We start from the raw sequence: 21,476 nt of genomic DNA, 5'->3' as shown, positions 1-21,476 counted from the left end.
TAAAGAAAGGTTCAGCTTATGAACTATTTATCATTCCATGGTTCTTTTGCACATTTTTCACTAATAATTCATTACTGTGTTACTCTAAGACTTTGGTTTAGCAGGTTGTGCAAATCCAGCCACTTCAAAGGCAACCTAAGGTATTGTGGGTTTACTAAATAATGTTTAAACAGGCCATAGCTTAGCATGACACAGCTGGTCCTTGATTTAGAACGACAATCGGCCAATTTCCGTTGCTAAGCACGCTGGTTGTTCAGTGAATCGTGCCTGATTTTATGACCTTTTTAGCAATGATTGTTAAATGAATTACTGCAGTTGTTAAGTGAACTACATGATCATTAAGTGAATCTGGCTTCCGCATTGATTTTGTTTGTTGGAAACTGTCTGGTGAAGTTGCAAATGCCTATTATATGACTCTGCTGTAACTATCATAAATTCATATTGGTTGCCAAATGCCTGAACTTTGATCAGATGACTATGGGGATGCTGCAATCGTCGTAAGTGTGAGGACTGGTATAAGTCACTTTTTTCAGAGCCGTTGTAACTTCAAAAGGTTGCTAAATAAATATTTATAAGTTGAGAACTAACTTATGCAAATTGTTGTGGCCTGTCGGCGTGCGGCCCCTCCAGCATCTGAATCAGAGGAGGAGGAGGAGGCGTGGGAGTCAGAGTCAGCATCAAGGCAACCTGAGAGCTGCGAGGGGGAAGTGGGAATTGAGCTGGCAGAGAGAGAGAGAGACAGTGGCAGAGCCTGGGCCATCCATCAGCCCTCAGATGGAGAGTCAACAGCCCCCAGGTCTCGGGGTGACTGTTGAGGAAGAGAAGGAACAGCTGGGTCCAGTGCCTGATGCACAGATGCACAGAAGAGAGAGGAGAGGAGAGCAGTGGAAATCCGTGGGCCGATCCTTGGGAAGGAAGAGCCACCACTGCTAGCAAAGCCCCACCCTAGCTCTGGGGATAAAAGGCAGGGAGCAGAGATGAATAGATGTGGCAGACAACTATTCATTTTCCGGACAAACGGACTTGTTAGCCTGTGGTTAGAGAGAAACTTTTTGCCAGGGCTGCCGGGGCTTCTAATAAAAGAATCTTTGAGTTAACAGAGGGTTTGTCATGTTTGGGGAGCTGGATCAGAACACAAATAATGTATGTGAAGGGATAAAAATATATTGAGGTTGCTATTGATAAGTGACCTAGAACAGGCCCGGCTCCAAGACACTTTCGGGCATGGGGCCAGGTTTGGGGGCGGGAGCCACAACAGGTGCGACTATGACAACATATCCACTAAATGCCTCCATTTCATTCTCATTTTCATGACCCGCGCATCTAATGGCGCGTGAATCTAATCTAATCACTATAAATCAAAAATAGCAATAATATATTCAGGGTTAGTCCACTTGAGATTGTGATTTTACTCTGTTTCAAAATGACTGGATTAGTTCAGTGCAATACTTGTTTTGCAGCTGTCTTTCGCAGTAATCTTTTCAAATTTGGGTACTGTCCTCTTTGTAAACAAATTAGCAGTCTACGTGGACAGATTACCTATCTAGAATCTCTAATCTATGCTCTCAAAGCAGAAATTAGGTGCCCAATTCAGCCATTCCAGCTGCTGTGCCATCAGCCCCCTCTACCACAAAGATCCTGCAGGAGAAGGGCAGTATGGACAACCGTGGGATCTGGCAGGGTGAGAGCTGTGAACAATAAACACAAAGCTTTTACAGTGTCCCAGTATAACAGATATAGTGCCCTTGCTGACCTTAATAGGAACACTAAAGTGACAGATCAAGGTAGTTGTGATACTGATAACTCAAACAATCAAGGGATTATGGTCCAAGATGAAGAACTTACTTTGGAAAAGTGTGTATCAAGTATTACAGATCGATCACACAAGAAGAGCACAATATCCAAAAAGAGAAGGGATCTTGGAGTCCTAGTGGATAACCATTTAGATATGAGCCAGCAGTGTGCAGCAGCTGCTAAAAAAGCCAACACAGTTCTGGGCTGCATAAATAGAGGGATAGAATCAAGATAACGTGAAGTGTTAGTGCCACTTTATAATGCCTTGGTAAGGCCACACTTGGAATATTGCATTCAGTTTTGGTCGCCACGATGTAAAAAAGATGTTGAGACTCTAGAAAGAGTGCAGAGAAGAGCAACAAAGATGATTAGGGGACTGGAGGCTAAAACATATGAAGAACGGTTGCAGGAACTGGGTATGTCTAGTTTAATAAAAAGAAGGACTAGGGGAGACATGATAGCAGTGTTCCAATATCTCAGGGGTTGCCACAAAGAAGAGGGAGTCGGGCTGTTCTCCAAAGCACCTGAGGGTAGAACAAGAAGCAATGGGTGGAAACTGATCAAGGAAAGAAGCAACTTAGAACTAAGGAGAAATTTCCTGACAGTTAGAACAATTAATAAGTGGAACGACTTGCCTGCAGAAGTTGTGAATGCTCCAACACTGGAAATTTTTAAGAAAATGTTGGATAACCATCTGTCTGAGATGGTGTAGGGTTTCCTGCCTGGGCAGGGGGTTGGACTAGAAGGCCTCCAAGGTCCCTTCCAACTCTGTTGTTTATTATATTATATTATATTATATTATATTATATTATATTATATTATATTATATTATATTATATTATATTATATTATATTATATTATATTATATTATATTATATTATATTATATTATATTATATTATATTATATTATATTATATTATATTATATTATATTATATTATATTATATTATATTATATTATATTAAATAGCTGAAAATTAGGAAGGAAGAAGGCGGCACTGTTTTCCCTCCTACCTTTATACAACTCTCAAAAGATACAAATATCTCTGTGAAGAAGCAAGCCACCACCAATACAGAGTGGCATAAACAATTCAGCTATTTCTGGAAAAGGGATGAACACCCAATTCAGTTTACAGTGATTTGTAAGCCTGCCTATGAAACTTAAAATTGAAATGGAACTTCAGGAACACCAAGCAATAATTGGTGGCTGATTTGTCACCAACATGAGGTGCAACAAATTGTTGAATGTTATGGTGGAATATAGTCTGGATTACCAGGAGGGAGGGGCTGCTGTTCAGAGGGCAAAGATAAAAGGTAGTTTGGGAAGTCTGGAAAAGGCTCCTCCCTAGTGATTCCCAGAGTATATCTGTAGTTATGTATATATGTATATATGACACAAATGATTTGTGTGTCAAAATTCTAACTATAAGTGAAGAACAATAAAATAAGTACTTTTGAGTTACTCTGGGTGTCACTCTTGGTTCTTGGGCCCTGACAATATAGTTCAAATGATTACATTGAAAAAGTGTTCTAAACCATAATATGTGGTTTATAAACAATAATTCAATATATCAGCTTACATAGTTTTATTAAAACTGAAACAAACAGACCAATTTGTTAGGTTTATATGATATATGAATCCAGCCTTTGCTTGCATTCCCTACCCTGTTAGGGAATAGTTTTAATCAAGGCTGATTACATATTTTGTTTATCTGAAAATGATTTCCCCAAATAATTTCCCTTTAAAATGAAAGGTCACCTTAAATTCTCTGAGAACATGATCAAGGAGGCAAATTACATTTTTTCAAGTCTAATTTTAGCAGGGAGGTCAATTCAAATTCTGGAGATTTATTTGTATGAAGAAGTATAGGAAGTAATAAGTAATAAGGAAGTAATAATGAACTGCATGACATAGACTATGAACACAGGAGCATCAGGGAGAATGTTGTAAAAACTCACATAAAAGTCAACATGAATAAGGAATGATGGAGGGTTGTGGGGTTTTTTTACACAAAAGCAAAGATATATCTGCTAACCTGATAGGGTGTTTTCCCCTCTTTTCTTACTTGTATATGTTTCAGGTGGGAAATGTCAGAAATTCTGAATCCCTTGATGGAACACCTTCATTTTGCATGATAATTAGAGCCACAAATGAGTCAACTATAGTTTTAACCAATGTGTGTGTTTAGTTTATGGTTCAATGTGTGAACCCAGAAACAGTATTAATCAAATAGTCACAGTTTTATTAACCTGGACTGTTAAACAAGCACAGTCTCACTGGTTCTCTCTTTCTCTCTCTTTTAAAGACAGACACACATACTCAATATTTATAGTAGGGCAGCTTCTGAGAGCCAAGAGTTTGGGAAATAGCTTTTCTCAGTTTTGATATTTTAACTCATATTTCTGTCTTGAAAATTCTATGTAAATTCAGTCAAGTGCTTCACAAGAAGAAATCTTTCTGAAGCATTAAGCAAAATGATGGCAAAATTAGCCATTTTCTAATCTTCATAAAATTATCTTGATTCTTAACAGTCAGCAGAAAGTGCAATAGTCTGTTGCCCAAGGCCTAAGGAAGTATACTAGACAAGAGTTGCTTTTAAATGAAATGAAGCAAATTGAATTTAACTACTTTAGTTTTTCAATGATATTGGTTGAACATTAGGCTTCAGTTCTAAGCACACCACTTGCTTAGTTTTGGTTAAAGATAATTATATGGCACAAATCTAAAATTTTGACTTGCTTGTTAATTTGATTCTTGCATTATCTCAAAATTTACACTGTTTTCAGTCTAACCTCATATTTTTCCATTCAAAGATATATGCTCACCAAATCCACTCAGAAAATAGGTTTCTGAGTTTATCATTGTTGCAAAAAAAGAAAAAGAAAGAAAGAGAGAGAGAGAGAGAGAGAGAGAGAGAGAGAGAGAGAGAGAGAAAGAAAGAAAGAAAGAAAGAAAGAAAGAAAGAAAGAAAGAAAGAAAGAAAGAAAGAATTTTGTATTTAAACAATGTGACTTGGCTTCCAACTTTTATGATTAAATGAACTTGCTCATAACTAGAGCCAGAGTTTGCTAAACTCCATTCTTCATTATTAACAGCAATCTTATCATTCAAATTAACACTAGAACTAAATTTATTTTTTGTAAATTATTTTTGAAAGGAAAAGCATAATAATGATTAAGGACTTTAAGATCCTATTTAATGATGAATTCCTGTAGGAATTGTATACTGGTGCTGTGGGGGCTGAGTTCATATGCTTCACAGCAGATGCTGCAAATGTCTTAATATTGTACAAAATTAGAATTGTTTTATTTCATGTTTTTCTGATATTTTAAGCTTCTGTGGATTGAAACATTGCAGTACCGTTTCCTTAAGTATCTTCAGACCACCAAGCAACACTCATATATATTGTGACTTGTTGAAGAGTAGATTTTTTTTAAAAAAAAGATTCTTACTATGAAAAAGAATCAACAGGGGGAAAAAAGAAGATGGATGGTTTGTGTGTTTGTTTGCCAAAGTGATATGCTGCTTGTCTCACTGTCTCAAGTGAGTCAGGGCATAAACATCAAAAAATTAAAAACATTAAAATTAAGATTGGCAATGATTAAATAAAAGGTTAAAAGCACGAGCACAGATAGTCAGGAGATGGACTTTTGTCTACCACTCAATCAACCACCTCCAGCATAGCATGCTTTCATCAGGGTCCTTAGCCAACCAGCAGAGCCAGGTTTTAAGGCCCTCCCAAGAAGGGGAGAGCAGCTCTCATGTCTAGAGGCAAGATGTTCCAAAGGACAGGGGCCATGGCAGAGAAGGCTCTTCTCCTTGACCTCACTGACCAAATTTCCTTGGCTAATGGAGTTCAAAGAAGGCCTCTTCTGCCAGTTCAAACCAATCCCATTGGGGCAAGATGGTACCCCAGATATCCTGGTCTCATGCTATCAAGGGCTTTAAAGGTACTAATCAGCATCTTGAATTCGACACAGAAACAAACTGGCAACAAATGTAGTTCTGTGGTGTTACATGTGCCACCTTAAGTGTCTCGGGGACTGTCCATGCATGGTTACCAGGCAGATGTTGCTTTAAGTACTTCCCTACTGACCATCTGGAGAGAGAAAAGAGGCAATAGTAAAGCCATTTGCTCTGTATTTTAGGAGCTCGGTCCTTAGGATTGGGGTATCCATATGTGGAAAAAGCCAGCAGCCTTGTGGAGGAAATCAAAGTATTTATGTGGAGTACCATTGGGATGAAAAAACAAACAAACATTGGGATGACTGGTCATTTTTCCCCAGAAAGACACAATTGGACTCCATAAGGGCTCTCTTGTGACATATAAGTAGCCCTCTTTTGCAATAGTGCTTACCTATTTCTACCTCTGAGGACTTGATGGGAAAATTTGGAGAAATAGGGAACTGCATCTATTCAATTGATTATATATTATTGTGTTTCATTTCCTGAAATGTTCACGTTCCTTAAGGTCATTGCAAAACATTCAGACGTTCAGACCAAAAGATCCAGCTACTGGAAGATAATTGGGGATTCACTGCAGAACAGTACCCCAGAGGAAAGCATGCCAGCTTATTATCAGGGCCATGAATACTTTTTTTCCCAGTGAAGGGATCAATCATTTGTCTCATAGCTGGCCACATAAAATATAATCTCCAAACTCTTCTCTGTTTTGTTCCTTTTCCTGTTGCCTGTGCTTCCAACTCAATTTATACTATATTTTCATCAAGTTACCTTATCCTGAATACCCATAACTGTTCAAAATTGGAATTGATTCCTGTATAAATGAATTGGTTTAGATTGGGAAGTGGATACTCCCATTAAAAGAGTAACATCTGTTCTAAAAGCACAACATTTTGTGTTTTATTCAGCAGAGATTATCGCAAGCACCTGGTTCTAGCTGTGCTCATTTATGGTGGGAACACCATATGGGCATGTATTTCTCCTGGCTCAGGGTATGCTAGCTCAGTGACAAAGAAGGTATGTCAGCATAGTTGTTTATTATGTTGTTGGTTCACATCTCCACGACAAGGTTTGTTTTATTTTTAAAGTCTTACCTCTGCAAAATGGCACTGGGAAATCCCATGATGCTCCATTTCCAGGACTCATGAAACATGTCAGCACAGCATGGCCTTCCAGGATATAGCCTGCAATGCAACTGTATCGAATTTTATCTCCAATATTGAATCTTGTGCCATGAAGAATGCCTTTAGGTATTTCCCCGGGGTTGCCACAGGTATGGCTGGGTAGCACTATTAGGAAGAGAGAGAGAAAGAGAGAGAAGGAGATTTAGCACAATAGAATGTTCCCAATACATTTTCATTGTCAAGGATTTCTTGTATAAGTCTCTTTTTTCTTTGCGTCTCTGCTTTCATTCAAAGCAAATAAATTTCAATTAAAATGTCAAAAATTCTCATGCCAGATCTAAATCTGTAATATATAGTTTTCCTGAATTTTATACTTGAGAAAGTATGTTAGTTGTTTTAGCTATTTACCACCTTTGTATTGCAGCATGCATACAATTGATGCATTTCTATAAAAAAAATCAATTGGAGTTTGGCTATTTGCTTCAATCTGATATGGCCAGGGTACAATGCTATTTATCTTACTATGTAACATTTAATAGAGCAGTTTGCAAACAGAATTGCCTAAGAAGATTGACTGGCATATGATGTCAAGTAAGAGGTCAGCCCGAAGCAAACATCGCCATCAACCACTTAAGTTTCCCCCATATAAGCTACAGTGAAATGATAGGGATTTGGGAAGGCAGAGATTTAATTTGGAACTATTTACATGGAAGCTTCAGAGGATTATAGTACTTGGCTAACTTGTTCAGACCTACAAACTAAGCAGGATTAGGAAGTATGTATATATAGAAAGAAAAACTTCAAGAAAGTCTACAGTTGTTGGCTAGACTACAATATCTTATATAGGCCCAATTATAAAATAAGGAGTTAACTTTGTTCTTTATCAGACTTTATATGATGATCTGGAACACAATCATGCCCACGTGTAATTACGATTGTTCTATATGGCAATAGAAGTAGATCTGATTTTCTTATATATCATATGTTGGAGAATGATGTTTTTATTAAGACCTTACAGGATTTGCCTTAACAACAACTGGATTTTCTTCATTCAGAATCAGATGATCAAGCTTTGTTCTCCTCCCATCTCCATTTGAACAGAAAGTGACCCAGGAAAAAGGCGATGTTATCTGACATCAGTTAAAGTCAAAGCACATTAATCAGACGGTGTATTTTTGCAAATAGAAATAGAATAGAATAGAATAGAATTTATTGGCCAAGTGTGATTGGACACACAAGGAATTTGTCTTGGTGCATATGCTCTCAGTGTACATAAAAGAAAAGATACGTTCATCAAGGTACGACATTTACAACACAATTGATGGTCAATATATCAATATAAATCATAAGGATTGCCAGCAACAAAGTTACAGTCATACAGTCATAAGTGGAAAGAGATTGGTGATGGGAACTATGAGAAGATTAATAGTAGTGCAGATTCAGTAAATAGTCTGACAGTGTTGATGGAATTATTTGTTTAGCAGAGTGATGGCCTTCGGGAAAAAACTGTTCTTGTGTCTAGTTGTTCTGGTGTGCAGTGCTCTATAGCGTCGTTTTGAGGGTAGGGGTTGAAACAGTTTATGTCCAGGATGTGAGGGATCTGCATAGTACATTTCCATGTACTATGCAAATAAATTCTATCAAGTGGCCATGCTTGTTTGGCATACTCATTTATTGGTTTACATAAAGCACTTCAGTGATAAATTCAGCTTCCACATGGTTAATACCAACCCAATGGTGGATTCAGTTAGGAAAGAAATTTTCCTCAAAAATGCTTAGATGTATCAAAGTCCCGTGTATTTATTTATTTTATTTATTTATTTGTCACAACAATAAGCATAAGCATGAAATAACTATACGATATATAAGCATATATATAAGCATAAGTATGCGATAACTATATTAATTGGATATAATGAAAGGAAACAATAGGACAGGAACAGTAGGCACGCTTGTGCTCTTATGCATGCCCCTTCCAGACCTCTTAGGAATGGGGTGAGGTCAATAGTAGATAGTTTTTGGTTAAAGCTTTGAGGATTTTGGGAAGAGACCACAGAGTCTGGTAGTATATTCCAAGTATTAACAACTCTGTTACTGAAGTCATATTTTCTGCAGTCAAGATTGGAGCGGTTATCATTAAGCTTAAATCTATTGTTGTGTATTGTTGCAATTGAAGCTGAAGTAATCTTCGACAGGAAGGACGTTGTAATAGATGATTCTATGAGTTAAACTCAGGTCATGTCGAAGGCGGCAGAGTTCTAAGTTTTCTAAACCCAGGATTTCAAGTTGGTGGCATAAGGTATTTTGTTGTAATCAGAGGAGTGGAGAACTCTTCTTGTAAAATATTTCTGGACACGTTCAATTGTATTAATGTCTGAAATAAGGTATGGGTTCCAGACAAGTGAGCTGTATTCAAGAACTGCTCTAGCAAATGTTTTGTAAGCTCTGGTTAGTAGTGTACTATTTCTGGAGAAGACGCTACGCAAGATTAGGTTTACAACTCTTAACGCCTTTTTTGCGATGTAGTTGCAGTGGGCTTTGGCACTTAGATCATTTGATATGAAAACTCCAAGGTCTAAATTTTGTTTAGGAAAACAAAATTTCCTTTCTAAAGAGTGTTTGGCAATCTTAATTTTCTCCTTTTCTAACTCATTTGTTTGCTAATCCTGGTTACCAAATGCACCCAACCAGTGGTTGGATTCAGCCGGTTCTATCCGGTTCAGGCGAATCGGTAGTGGCGGCTGCAGGAGGATCCGCCCACCAGCCTGGATGTAATGCATGAGCAATGTGCATCCACAGAAGGCCGTGTGCGTGTGCAGAGGTGGCGCATGCGAGCGAAGCCAGCGCACGCTCGTGCTCACATTTGCAAACCAGTAGGGAAGGTAAGTGAATCCCACTGGTGCACCCAACACATTACTACCGTCTGATCAACCAAATCTACAAAGTCAGTCCTCTGTCCTATCACAGGATGGTTGGTTTGGTTTAAGTTCCAGTCCTTCAGCATTAACCTTGGAAGATTGTTTCACTCTAAAAGGATTTTGGGGGTGTAGAATATCAAATATTGTAGAAGGAACAAGCAGGCAGGAAATGTGGAAATTAAAATCCAAGTCTTTGCATTCTCCAATTCCATAACAGTAACGGGACTGGATTGTCCTGGAAAACCCTTTTTGATTCCGTCTCGTGCATTCATTTAAGCATCAGTCCAACATGGAAATTACACACACACACACACACACACACACACACACGTATGTATGTATGTATGTATGTATATTTGCGAAGATTGGAATGAATGAAAAGATGAGATGTTACATCCTTATATAATCGAAGTTCAATTTTTTGCATTATTCTATATAAAAGCAAAGGCTGGATGCACATTTCAGATTTTGCATAATCACAGTAGTCCATAACTGTCAGAAAAATGATATCCATTACTTGCATCGCTGTCTATGTAATAATGATTTACCTTTAAATTACAAATGGATCAGCCAATTTTGATTTAACAAGATTTTGATATATCTTTCAAATACCACTTTCAGGTTTGTTATCAAAATCCCACATGAAATTCACATTAACTTCAGAGATTACAACAAGAAAAGAGATACCTAGCAAAACACTATACAACCAAACCATAACATAGTTTGGGAGAAAATACAAAACAAAGCACATTGGCTTGAAATAAACAATATAGTAAAACTGGTGGCAACATCTTTTGCCTATATTTCACATCGTATTAGGAAAGCCTAATCTAAAGAGACACTGGTATAAGAAAGTATCACTCCAGCATTCATGCCTATAATATTGGCCTGAAATTACTGTTGCAAATGGCTGCTCACATGAATAATAGCAACTATTATTTCATATCAGTATTATATGTTTTCTACATGACATTTCAAATAATCTGTATGCCTATCCCAGTCTGGTTTTCTATGCATTGCCGTTTCACTTTCTTGTTATCCTTTTTGGATTTCCATCAGTCTTTTCCTCACTTCCTGTGCACCATATTTGTTATCACCTTCTCAATTCTCCCTTCTCTTGTTCTCCCCAAATGGGGTTCCCCATGCTTTTCTCCTCATGTACCCAAAGACACGATCTTTTAAGTACTGGAATGCAGGTAAAGGAAGAGTGGAAAATTCTTCAGAAGCTCTTTTGATAGAGCAAGTGAGATGGGAGTGTTTATCAATGGATGGAAAACACTGTGAAAAGATCTATTTATGAATCAGGCCAAGTATGAATGTACAGATGAGTTGGCATATAATGTATTTTAGAGAAAAGAAAACATGGATATATGGCATAGGGGTCTGGTTACTTGAAGGTCCACCTGTCTGCCATAACATCTGCCGGGTTGACTGAATCCTGCCTGGTTGGAATGCATTCCTTCAAGGTATCTCTGGGGATCTTTCTCTGTAGTAGCATCTGCCCTCTGGAAAAAGATGTCCCCAAGATTTGGTGGCCAGCACTCTGCTGTTGTTTAGAAGAGCTGTGAGCTCTTCATGAAGGCCTTTGGTGAAAGAGGGTAAGTGTTGTGTCTGCGCCCCCTGAGCCGGACCCCCTGCCAGAAAGTGACTTGGAAAGTGGGCGGGAAGGGCCATCAGGACTTACCTCGGGAGCACCGACTTCCCTGGCTCAGCTCCAGGAGCCAAAGGCAGGCCAGGTGGAGGAGATAACGAGGCCTCCATTCCCTGACTCTTTCACCCCCCAGGCCACGTCTCCAGACCCGGCTGATGGCAATCAGGCCTGGCTGGACCCTAGATTTTGTAGGCAGGAGAGGCGGGAACAACAGAAGCAGGGGTGGGGCAGGACTAGGAAGTGCTGAGTCATGGAGCCACACTCCACAGGATATAAAACCAGCGAGGGCTGCTATGCCTCTTCGTAGCAGGCAAATCAACTGCTTAACTAGAGCTGAAGTACTGTTTGTTCCTGGGTGACTCATCGGCATCAAGGGAGATAACAGAGTCACATGGCGGGCGCTCGCTAGTTTGCTGCCAGAACTGATAGTGCCAGCTAATTAAGCCATTGCTCAGACGGAGGCGAGCGGGGGACAGAACAGTAAGATCCTTCACTATATCCCACTTGCCACCTTTTATCTCTTTTTTTTGAGAATTTTTTTTTATTTTTTACACACAAACAACAACATACAATGTATCTTTTCTGAACAAAATATCAGGCAGGTACATGATTACATCCAGTTCAGTTTTTTCCAACACCTCTTATATGCTTTTATCAATATATTTTCCTTCCCCCTTTTTTAATTTCCCTATTTGCATTTCTCTTAAAAATTCTAATCTAACCCTCCATCCCCAACTTTAATCTTTAGCTGAATCAATCCCTTCCCCCCCCTTTGTCTTTTCCCATTTATGTTAAAACCCTATATTCCCATTTACTAATTTCTTTCTTTCCAATCTACATAGCATCAGCATCAGTCATCACTTTACATTTCAATGAACATTTTAAAACTGTTATTCATAATTTTATAAAGAAAATAAAAAACAAGCAGGCATTTCCATTATTTCAAAAAGTCTAGTATTTATATATTCCCATCTCATTAATATTTCAACCTTAATTTATTTCAATTCCCTTTTTTTCCCTTAAAATTCCTTGCTTTCTTTGCTTGTCCTATATTTCTATCCATTCTCCTTTTTTCCTCTTCTCCCATTTTTTGTTTCTCTCTGTTGATCCCTGTGTAGTCCTTTGGCTTTGTATTTTTCCCTTCCCTTCTTTCTTCCCTTGTTCCTTCCTTCCCACCTTGTTATCCCCCCCCCTTCTTGTTTTCAGTATTTTTCCATTTACTTTCATCAGCTTCTTTGTGCTATTTCCCTTTTTATTTTCCCCCTTTCCAACGATTCTTTCGCCTCTCCCCTTAAACTGTTTTAAAATTACATAATCACTTAATAGTTCATCATCAGTATTTTTTTCTTCCTCTTCCAATGCCCTTTCTTGCTTCATGGATTCTTTGTTTGCTGTCAGTTCCGGAGCAGCTCTTGTTTCTTCTGGATCCGGTTTTCCATATGGTCTTGTGATTATTTCTTTTATTTCTTGCTTAAAAGTCATATACATCTTTCTCATCATTTCAATTATTCTCTGTGCCATTTTTTAAAATTGTACTTCTTATTCTTATAAAAGTCAAACAGTTTATTGACAAAATCCTCCCTTTTGGTTCTCACGAGCCTTATCACTGCCATAGAAAAATTTTCCACAATAACCGCTAGTCCTTGTAATTTTCTCTTCCACCTTTTTTATTTATTTATTTATTTATTTTGTCACAACAGTATACACAAGCATCAACATAAAATAACTACATATCATATAAGCATATATATGAGCAAAAGTATGCAATAACTATATTAATTTGATATAATGAAAGGAAATAATAGGACAGGAATGGTGGGCACTTTTGTGCTCTTATGCATGCCCCTTATAGTCCTCTTAGGAATATTCTTAGGAATACTCTTAGGAATAGAAGCCTTTGGTTGTCACTTTAACATCAACAGTTCAAATCCACAGTTAGCGAAGATATCCATTTTGTTTCCTTTACTTAGAGCCGCGCCTTGTTTTGCTTTAACTTTTTTTTCCCCAATTAGTCCCATTTAAAATCCGTATCTAAATTTACTTAATTCCAATTTGTAGAGGAAAAAGAAAATCAGAGATATTTCACCACGTTGCAATTTTAAATCCTCCATTTTTTTCCCTTTTCCCTTTTTGTAATCTATAACCAGTTTTAAAAGTTTCCAAATTGTCCAAATTTCCAGCTTTAATTAGGGGTTCTGTTTTTGTTTTTGTTTTATTTTGTTTGAGGGGTCTCTACTTCAATTTTTTTAAGTCAAATTTCTCTCGGGTCTTTGGGTACTGCTTCTGTTTCTTTTGTTTTGCTATGTTTACAGTCCGTCTCAAATTAGCCACTATTCCCATTTTTTTTTGCAAATGTCAAATTTAGAGTGCTTTTTTGTGAGTTGGTATTCACTCACCCAGCTTCAATATTTCATCCAATTCTCCGCTCCTGCTCAATAACTGGCCCCCTGCCAGAGAGTGACTCAGAGAGTGAGGGGGAAGGGCCGTCAAGGCTCCACTCCGCAGGGCCGGCCTCTCTGGCTCAATTCCACCTCAGTTCAGGTGGAGGAAGTAACGAGGCCTCTGTCTCCTGTATCTCCCCCTGCCCCCTTCCAATGCTCCAATTGGACAATCAGTCCTGGTTAGATCCCAGGTTTCGTAGACAGAACAACAGAAGAAGGGGTGGAACAGGCCTAGAAAGTGCTGAGTCACAGAGCCACGCCCCACAGGATATAAAAGCAGGAGGGGCTGCTCTACTACTTCATGACAGACAAATCAAACTGACTGGAGAAAACTTGAGCTGAACTATTTGACTGAGCATTTGGCTTGGATTGCTGTTTTGTTCCTGACTTCCTGGTTTGCTCCAGTAACGAGCTTCTGACACGCATCAAGGAAGATAAAAGAAAACCTTGGCAGACACTCGCTGGTTTGCTGCCAGAGTTGATAACTGCTGTGGACTAAATTGCCAGCTAATTGAGTCATTTCACATGTCTGAGGTGGGGGGACAGAACAATAACTTGGTCGGGTTGCCCCAGATTAGTGATGGCTGCCATAGCCATCTCCCCCACTGTTGAGTTGAAGGGATTTCCTCCGACCTCCGAGAAACTTGCCGGTTCCTCTCGGTCGTCCAAGCCACCTTTTATATTTTGTTTTATTGATTTTACTGTATTTTCTTTGTCTGTTGTCTTTGTCTTGTCTGTTTCTTTGTGCTGCCCAGAATTGTTGATAGTTGGGTGGCATGCAAATTTAAATCCTCCTGTTCCTCCTGCTGCTATTCCTCCTCCTCCTCTATGACCATACCTTTAACACCATCAAACATCAATATCTGCCTATCCCAGGTCTTTGGAAAAGTTTTGATAGTAGTTAAAGATGCCAGGTCCACTCTAAACAACATCTCCATCTTTAGCCTCTATGAGAGATAATTATTCTCATTAAGAGGAGCCAAAGGAAATCCTCCTCCCAATTCTGTAGCCGATAGCATCGTGCTATCTTTACAGGCCAATCATCCTCAACCTCCCTCAGATTCACGAAGAAACTTTAACCTCAGAGAAACTACTGGTGTTTCAGGGTGTTTTTGGGCCCATAACCTATTGGGCAGTGGTAAAATCCAAAATTTTTACTACTGGTTCTGTGGGCATGGCTTGGTGGGTGTGGCAGGGGAAGGATACTGCAAAATCTTTATTCCCACCCCACTCTGTGGCCAGCCAGAGGTGGTATTTGCTGGTTCTCTGAACTGCTCAAAATTTCCGCTACCAATTCTCCAGAACCTGTCAGAACCTGCTGGATTTCACCCCTGCTATTGGGGAATTGTACAGCAGCTGTTTAACGGTAGTCAGAGACACTGAACTTGTAGTTTTATATAAATAAATATATTTTACACACACACACACACATCAAACTAAATAGTCAGGCAAACAAGAGCATCATGAGGTAACTCACACAGCACACAAGGCACACGGAAGAAAAAAGGGAAGAAAAAAGGGAAACTCCCTCTACACACCCAGAGCAACCAATCACAGTGCAGATTGCCTCATGTAGGAGTCAGCAGTCTGATAACAATCAACCACAACTATGTGTTCTGGGTCACTGCACCAAACCCACTGCTCCAGCTACTAAATTTAAATTTCTTCTTCTTCTTCTTCTTCTTCTTCTTCTTCTTCTTCTTCTTCTTCTTCTTCTTCTTCTTCTTCTTCTTCTTCTTCTTCTTCTTCTTCTTCTTCTTCTTCCTCCTCCTCCTCCTCCTCCTCCTCCTCCTCTCCTTCTCCTTCTCCTCCTCCTCCTCCTCCTCCTCTTCTCCTCCTTCTTCTATCATACCTTTAACGCCATCAAACATCAACATTACCCCAGGTCTTTGAGAAAGTTTTTGAAAGTGGATAAAAATGCCAGATCCATTCTGAACAACTGGCCGACTGTGAGACCAACCGCAATAATAATAAACTAACTCCTTCCAACACTCACTATCTCACTTTAAATCATCTCTCTCATATTTTTTCTCTTTTTCTTTTCTTTTTTAGATTCTTTACAAGAGAAAAGGAGAGTGATAAAATGATGGATATTCTTCTCTGATCCCTGACTGATTGTTCCCATATGAACACAGCTGTTGACAGAGAAAAAAAAATCTCTATCTGGCAAGTTTAAGGCTAGATAGCATGAGAGATTTTAAGTTTAATTTCAAAAAATGGAATTGTTCACATGATACAATTACCTGTCAAGATCAAACCTGATTAGTTTATTTAACTGCTTTTTTAGAAAACATTGAAACAATATTTAAATTGGTATGCAGGACCAGCTGTGCAATCTCAGATTTTAAATAAAAATGTATTATGGTGGACATATCATACAGCTGTACAGCACAGGCAAATATTTCATTATTCAAGCCACATCTGATTCATGGCATAAGTACATTTCAATAGATGTAACTCAACTGAATTTCAGTAGAATTTTAGGGGTATGCAACATAGGTTGAGATTTATTAAATAATTAAAAACCCAGATTTTTGAAGAACCTTGAAGATTTATTGCAAGCACAGCCCTCACCTGTCCTTATTTAAACATGCAATTTCTGTAGAAGAATTTATGATTTATTCATTCTTCTGAATGAAATGAAAGCATTTTATGGCAGTGATTTTCTGCTGTGAAATAAGTTGTTTAATGGTGCTTTCTCTTTATTATCTTTAATGCAGCATTTATCTTTAAAATCCTGAATTATAAAGGTAATTTTGAATTAATTGAGATGATATCATAAAAATGGTTAAACCAAAATAAGAAAGGAATCCTATATGAAAAACACTGTATATTTGAAAATTATGAATAAATCAAGCATGGTGCATTTTAGTCCATAAGATGTTTTACTGTAATTATAACCTCCAAGATCCCAACTAACTGAACTTGGAAATATGCAGATCCCCAACCTGACAGGTTTTTTTTTCTTTTAATGACCCTGTAATCCCTTTATTTGGGTTGGAGTCAGGGCAACTGAATGGAGCTCGAGTGTTTACTGGCTGAATGCCCTTCCTGATGCTTGTGCAGAGTTTGTAGCAGACAATTACTCATTGTGTCCAGAGAGTATCTGCTGTCACCTAGCCTCTTGATTGTGAGGTGAGAGCTCCACTTCTAGGCCACTACATTGCTCCCATCCCCAACATGACAGTAACCTTGAGATTTCAAGATAAATAGTCTTTTATAGATCTGACCCAGTGGTGAAATCCACATTTTTTTTACTATCGGTTCTGTGGGCATGGCTTCATGGGTGTGGTGTGGCTTGGTGGTCATGGCAGGGGAAGGATACTGCAAAATCTCCATTCCCACCCCACTCCAGGGGAAGGATACTACAAAATCCCCATTCTCCCCCCCTCACTCCTGGGGGAAGGATATTGCAAAATCTCCATTCCCACCCACTCTGGGGCCAGCTAGAGGTGGCATTTGCTGGTTCTCCAAACTACTCAAAATTTCTGCTGCCAGTTCTCCAGAACCTGTCAGAACCTGCTGGATTTCACCCCTGATCTGACCATAGATGTATTCAATCCCCTTTTATTATGGGGATTGCTTAGAAAAATCTAAGTTAGTGGACATCATCACCTCTTGCAATAGCTAGCTAACTATGAATTCCATGAAGTATTTTTGATTGTTTGTTCCAAATCTGCATCCCAACAACTTCACGTCTATAAAGAAACTGGATATTATTGAATAATGCTTGTTCCTCTATGTGCTTCATTTAAACTATCATCTCTTGGCTGCAAACATCTGGCACTGGATGGCAGTAAAGAGCTGTCCAGCCTCTAATTTCCTGGATCTCCACAATCCCTTTTTTAAAAAACTGGTATCACATTGGCTACCATCCAGCCCTTTGGCACTGAGCCCAACCTGAGAGACAAGTTACATATTTTTGCTAGAGGTCAATAATCTTACACTTGAGATCTTTAAGAACTCTCCAGTGGATGGCATTAGGTTGGAAAAGATGTCCTGGAATATATCCTCTAATTTGCTTTACAGTCTTTTTACCAATTCACTCCCTGAGAAGTCAGTACAGGCTCGGGAATTTTCCTTACAGGTGAGGCAGGAAATAGAGAGGCAGGAAATCCCTTCTATTTCTCTGCAAGGTGTATTTCTCCTCCTCTATTATATCCCTTTTGCTTTTTTTTATTTTTAATGGCTCAAGTACTTTCTCTAATTGGTTTTCTTCTTTTAATTTGTTCAGGTAAATTCTTTATATTTGAGGAGGTCCTTGGAGCTCTCTGAACTTGGTTGTTTTAGTTTTAGTTTTGTTTTGTTTTTTGCAGATATTTCATTACCCAAACTAGGTAAAATAATTTTTAAAAAGTAAGATTTCCCTGTCAGTTGTGTCTGACTCTCGGGTGCAATGCTTATCTCCATTTCTTGGTGAGGGAGCCAGCATTGTCCAAAGACTCTTTCTGTATTCATGTGGCCAGCATATCTATATGCCAAAGGTATACAGAATGCTGTTACTTTCCTACAAAAGTGGTACCTATTTATCTACTCGCATTTGCATGTTTTCAAACTGCTAAGTGGGCAGGAGACAAAAGCAAAGGAGATATCAAAGGAGAAAGTCTGGATGCTAACAGGAAGACAGAATATCTTAACTTCTCTTTTACATTTGTTTTATCTCAAAAGGGAAATGACGCTAAGAGAGACTGTAACTACAGGTAGTCCTTGATTTAAAAGCATTCATTTAGTGATTGTTAGAAGTTACAACGGCACTACAAAAAAGTGACATATGACTGGTTTTCACATTTACAACCATTGCAGCATCCCCATGGTCATGTGTTCAAGATTCAGACACTTGGCAACTGACTCATATTTATGATGGTTGCATTTCCTGGAGTTACATGATCACCTTTTGCAACCTTCTGACAAGCAAAGTTAATGGAGAAGCCAGATTCACTTAACAATCATATTACTAACATAACAACTGCAGATATCCACTTAAGAACTGTAGCAAGAAAGGTCACAAAATGGGACAAAACTTAACTGTCTTGCTTAGCAGACAGTTGTGGGCTTATTTGTAGCTGTTTGTCGAGGACTACCTGTATTTTAAGATAATCCAGGTCTCCAGGGCAGGATGATAGCATACCAGGGTAGTGAAGGAAATAGTGAGATGATTACAGAATTGTTCTCAAGAATAATGAGAAATCCTGGCCAAATGCTAGAAGACTGGAGGACAATAGCATGAGAAACCACAGGTAGGTCAGCTTGACATCTGCATTGAGCATGGCCTTCAAGCAGATTGTCAAGGACCATGTTTGTGAGCATTTGGATAAACATGCTACAATCCAAAGGCTTCAGGACAAGGTGGCCACAAATAAATCATGCCAAACTAACCTTCTCCTATTCTTTGAGAGAGCTATGGGCCAAACAGATAGGCAATGGACAATATATTTTCATCTTCACCAAAGTCGTCATGGGAAAATAGAATGATAATATTGTTAGAGAAATAGAGGCTGAATCAGTGCACCTGAGGAATATCACCAGAGGGAAGGACTGCCCTAGAATGACACAAGGATCTATCCTGGGTCTGTTGTTTTTCACTATGGGTAGCAAACATTTGGGCCAAGGAATTATGGCCATGTTTAATAAGTCTGTAGAGCACACAAAGCTGAGAACGGGTGTTGGTCCTACCTGAAACACCCATTTTCTGTTGGGGACGAGAGGGGGCATCTTTTCAAGTTACAACCCTGTCTATAGAGCTAGAGCACAGAGTGAATTCCATGCCTGGAGTCATGAGTCCCCTATCAGGAAAAGGATGGGTAATACTTTAAAAGAGAAAAAGGACTTAAAAAGTTCTAGAAAGGTGTCTCAACAGTGGGCTGAAATCCATATGAGTGGTAGATTGGAATAGGACAAAACTGAAACTGCCATATATAGGAAGGGTTGCTTAATCCTCCTCTAGATTAGTTAAATATTGATCAGTTAAATATATTAATCTTCTATATCAGGAGTGTCAAACTCAAGGCCTGGGAGCCAGATCTGGCCCGTGGGGTTCTTAAATGTGGCCCACCAGGCTGCCCTGGAAACAGTGAAGGACCAGCCCGCAGTGCCTCTGCCAGTGAAAATGGAGCAAGGGAGGGCCGCCCGTGGCCCTCCCGTGCTTCATTTTCGCTGGCAGAGCGTTGCAGGAGACCATCACAGCGCTCAGGAGCCTGTTTTCGCTGGCAGAGCGCTCGGGCCACCACGGGCTCCCCCAACATGAGTGAGGTCGAGCTGGCCATGCCCACCCCCAGCCCCTCGAGGTCAAACAGAACTCTGATGCGGCCCTCAATGAAATTGAATTTGACCCCTGCACTAGACGTACTGATTGTAATTCAGAGCAAGTTACTAACTCTAGGGTAAAAGGCACATTATATTATATAAGGCAGTTATGCATTACATATTGATTAGATTGTACAATATGCAAACTAATTTCAACGCAACCAAGCAAATATGGCCTAAACCATTTCCGGGCCCAAGAGTATGAAGCTGAGAAGAAACAGAATACCCTGTTTTCCCCAAAACAAGACATCCCCTGATAATAAGCCCAATCGTGCTTTTGAGCACATGGCAATAAGGCCAAGTGCTTATTTCAGGGTCCAAAAAAATTATCATGTAACTTACAATTTCTTCACTGCAGAAACATATGGACTACAAATCTTGATCAAGGCAAAGCAATAGATGTAATCTACATAGACTTCTGTAAGGCTTTTGATTCAGTAGTACATGATAAACTTCTCCTAAAACTAAAATCCTATGGCATTTCAGGACCCCTTCACAATTGGATATCTGCTTTTCTGTCTAACAGACAACAAGTGGTTGAAATAGGCAATGCTCTATCAAATCCTGTTCCTGTTAAAAGTGGTGTTCCCCAAGGCAGCGTTCTTGGACCAACACTCTTCATATTAATGATCTCTGTGACCATATTACAAGTAATTGTGTTCTCTTTGCTGACGATGTCAAACTATTTAACACCACCAACAATACAACTACCCTTCAAAAAGACCTTGACTTTGTATCTGAATGGTCTAAAACTTGGCAACTCCAAATCTCAACCAGCAAATGCTCAGTCTTACATATTGGAAAAAAGAACCCAAACACTAAGTACAAGCTTGATGGATATTACTTTACAGATGACCCCTACCCTGTTAAAGACCTTGGAATTTTTATATCAAATGATCTAAGTGCCAAAGCCCACTTCAACTACATCACAAAAAAGGCTCTAAGAGTTGTAAACCTAATCTTGTGTAGCTTCTTTCCCCAAAACACTACACTACTAATCAGAGCATATAAACATTTGCTAGACCAATTCTTGAATACAACTCGCCTGTCTGGAACCCACACCACATGTCTGACATCAACACAATTGAACGTGTCCAGAAATATTTTACAAGAAGAGTTCTCCACTCCTCTGAAAACAACAAAATATCTTATGCCACCAGACTTGAAATCCTAGGTTTAGAAAACTTAGAACTCTGCCGCCTCCGACAGGACCTGTGCTTAACTCATAGAATCATCTATTGCAATGTCCTTCCTGTTGAAAACTACTTCAGCTTCAATCG

The 21,476-nt window shown here is 39.0% G+C and overlaps 1 protein-coding gene across 1 annotated transcript in view; it reads right to left on the bottom strand.

The window, feature by feature from the left end:
* CSMD1 (CUB and Sushi multiple domains 1) overlaps nucleotides 1-21,476 on the bottom strand; it is a 1,133,931-nt gene that overhangs the window by 585,943 nt on the left and 526,512 nt on the right. The window contains exon 4 of the mRNA XM_058177365.1: nucleotides 6,854-7,048. Within this exon, the coding sequence (XP_058033348.1) occupies nucleotides 6,854-7,048 (195 nt within the window). The remainder of the gene's footprint in view (nucleotides 1-6,853; nucleotides 7,049-21,476) is intronic.

The sequence above is a fragment of the Ahaetulla prasina genome, chromosome 1 (assembly GCF_028640845.1).
Source record: "Ahaetulla prasina isolate Xishuangbanna chromosome 1, ASM2864084v1, whole genome shotgun sequence".
Lineage (NCBI taxonomy): Eukaryota > Metazoa > Chordata > Lepidosauria > Squamata > Colubridae > Ahaetulla > Ahaetulla prasina.
This window is presented reverse-complemented; position numbering and strand designations above follow the sequence as displayed.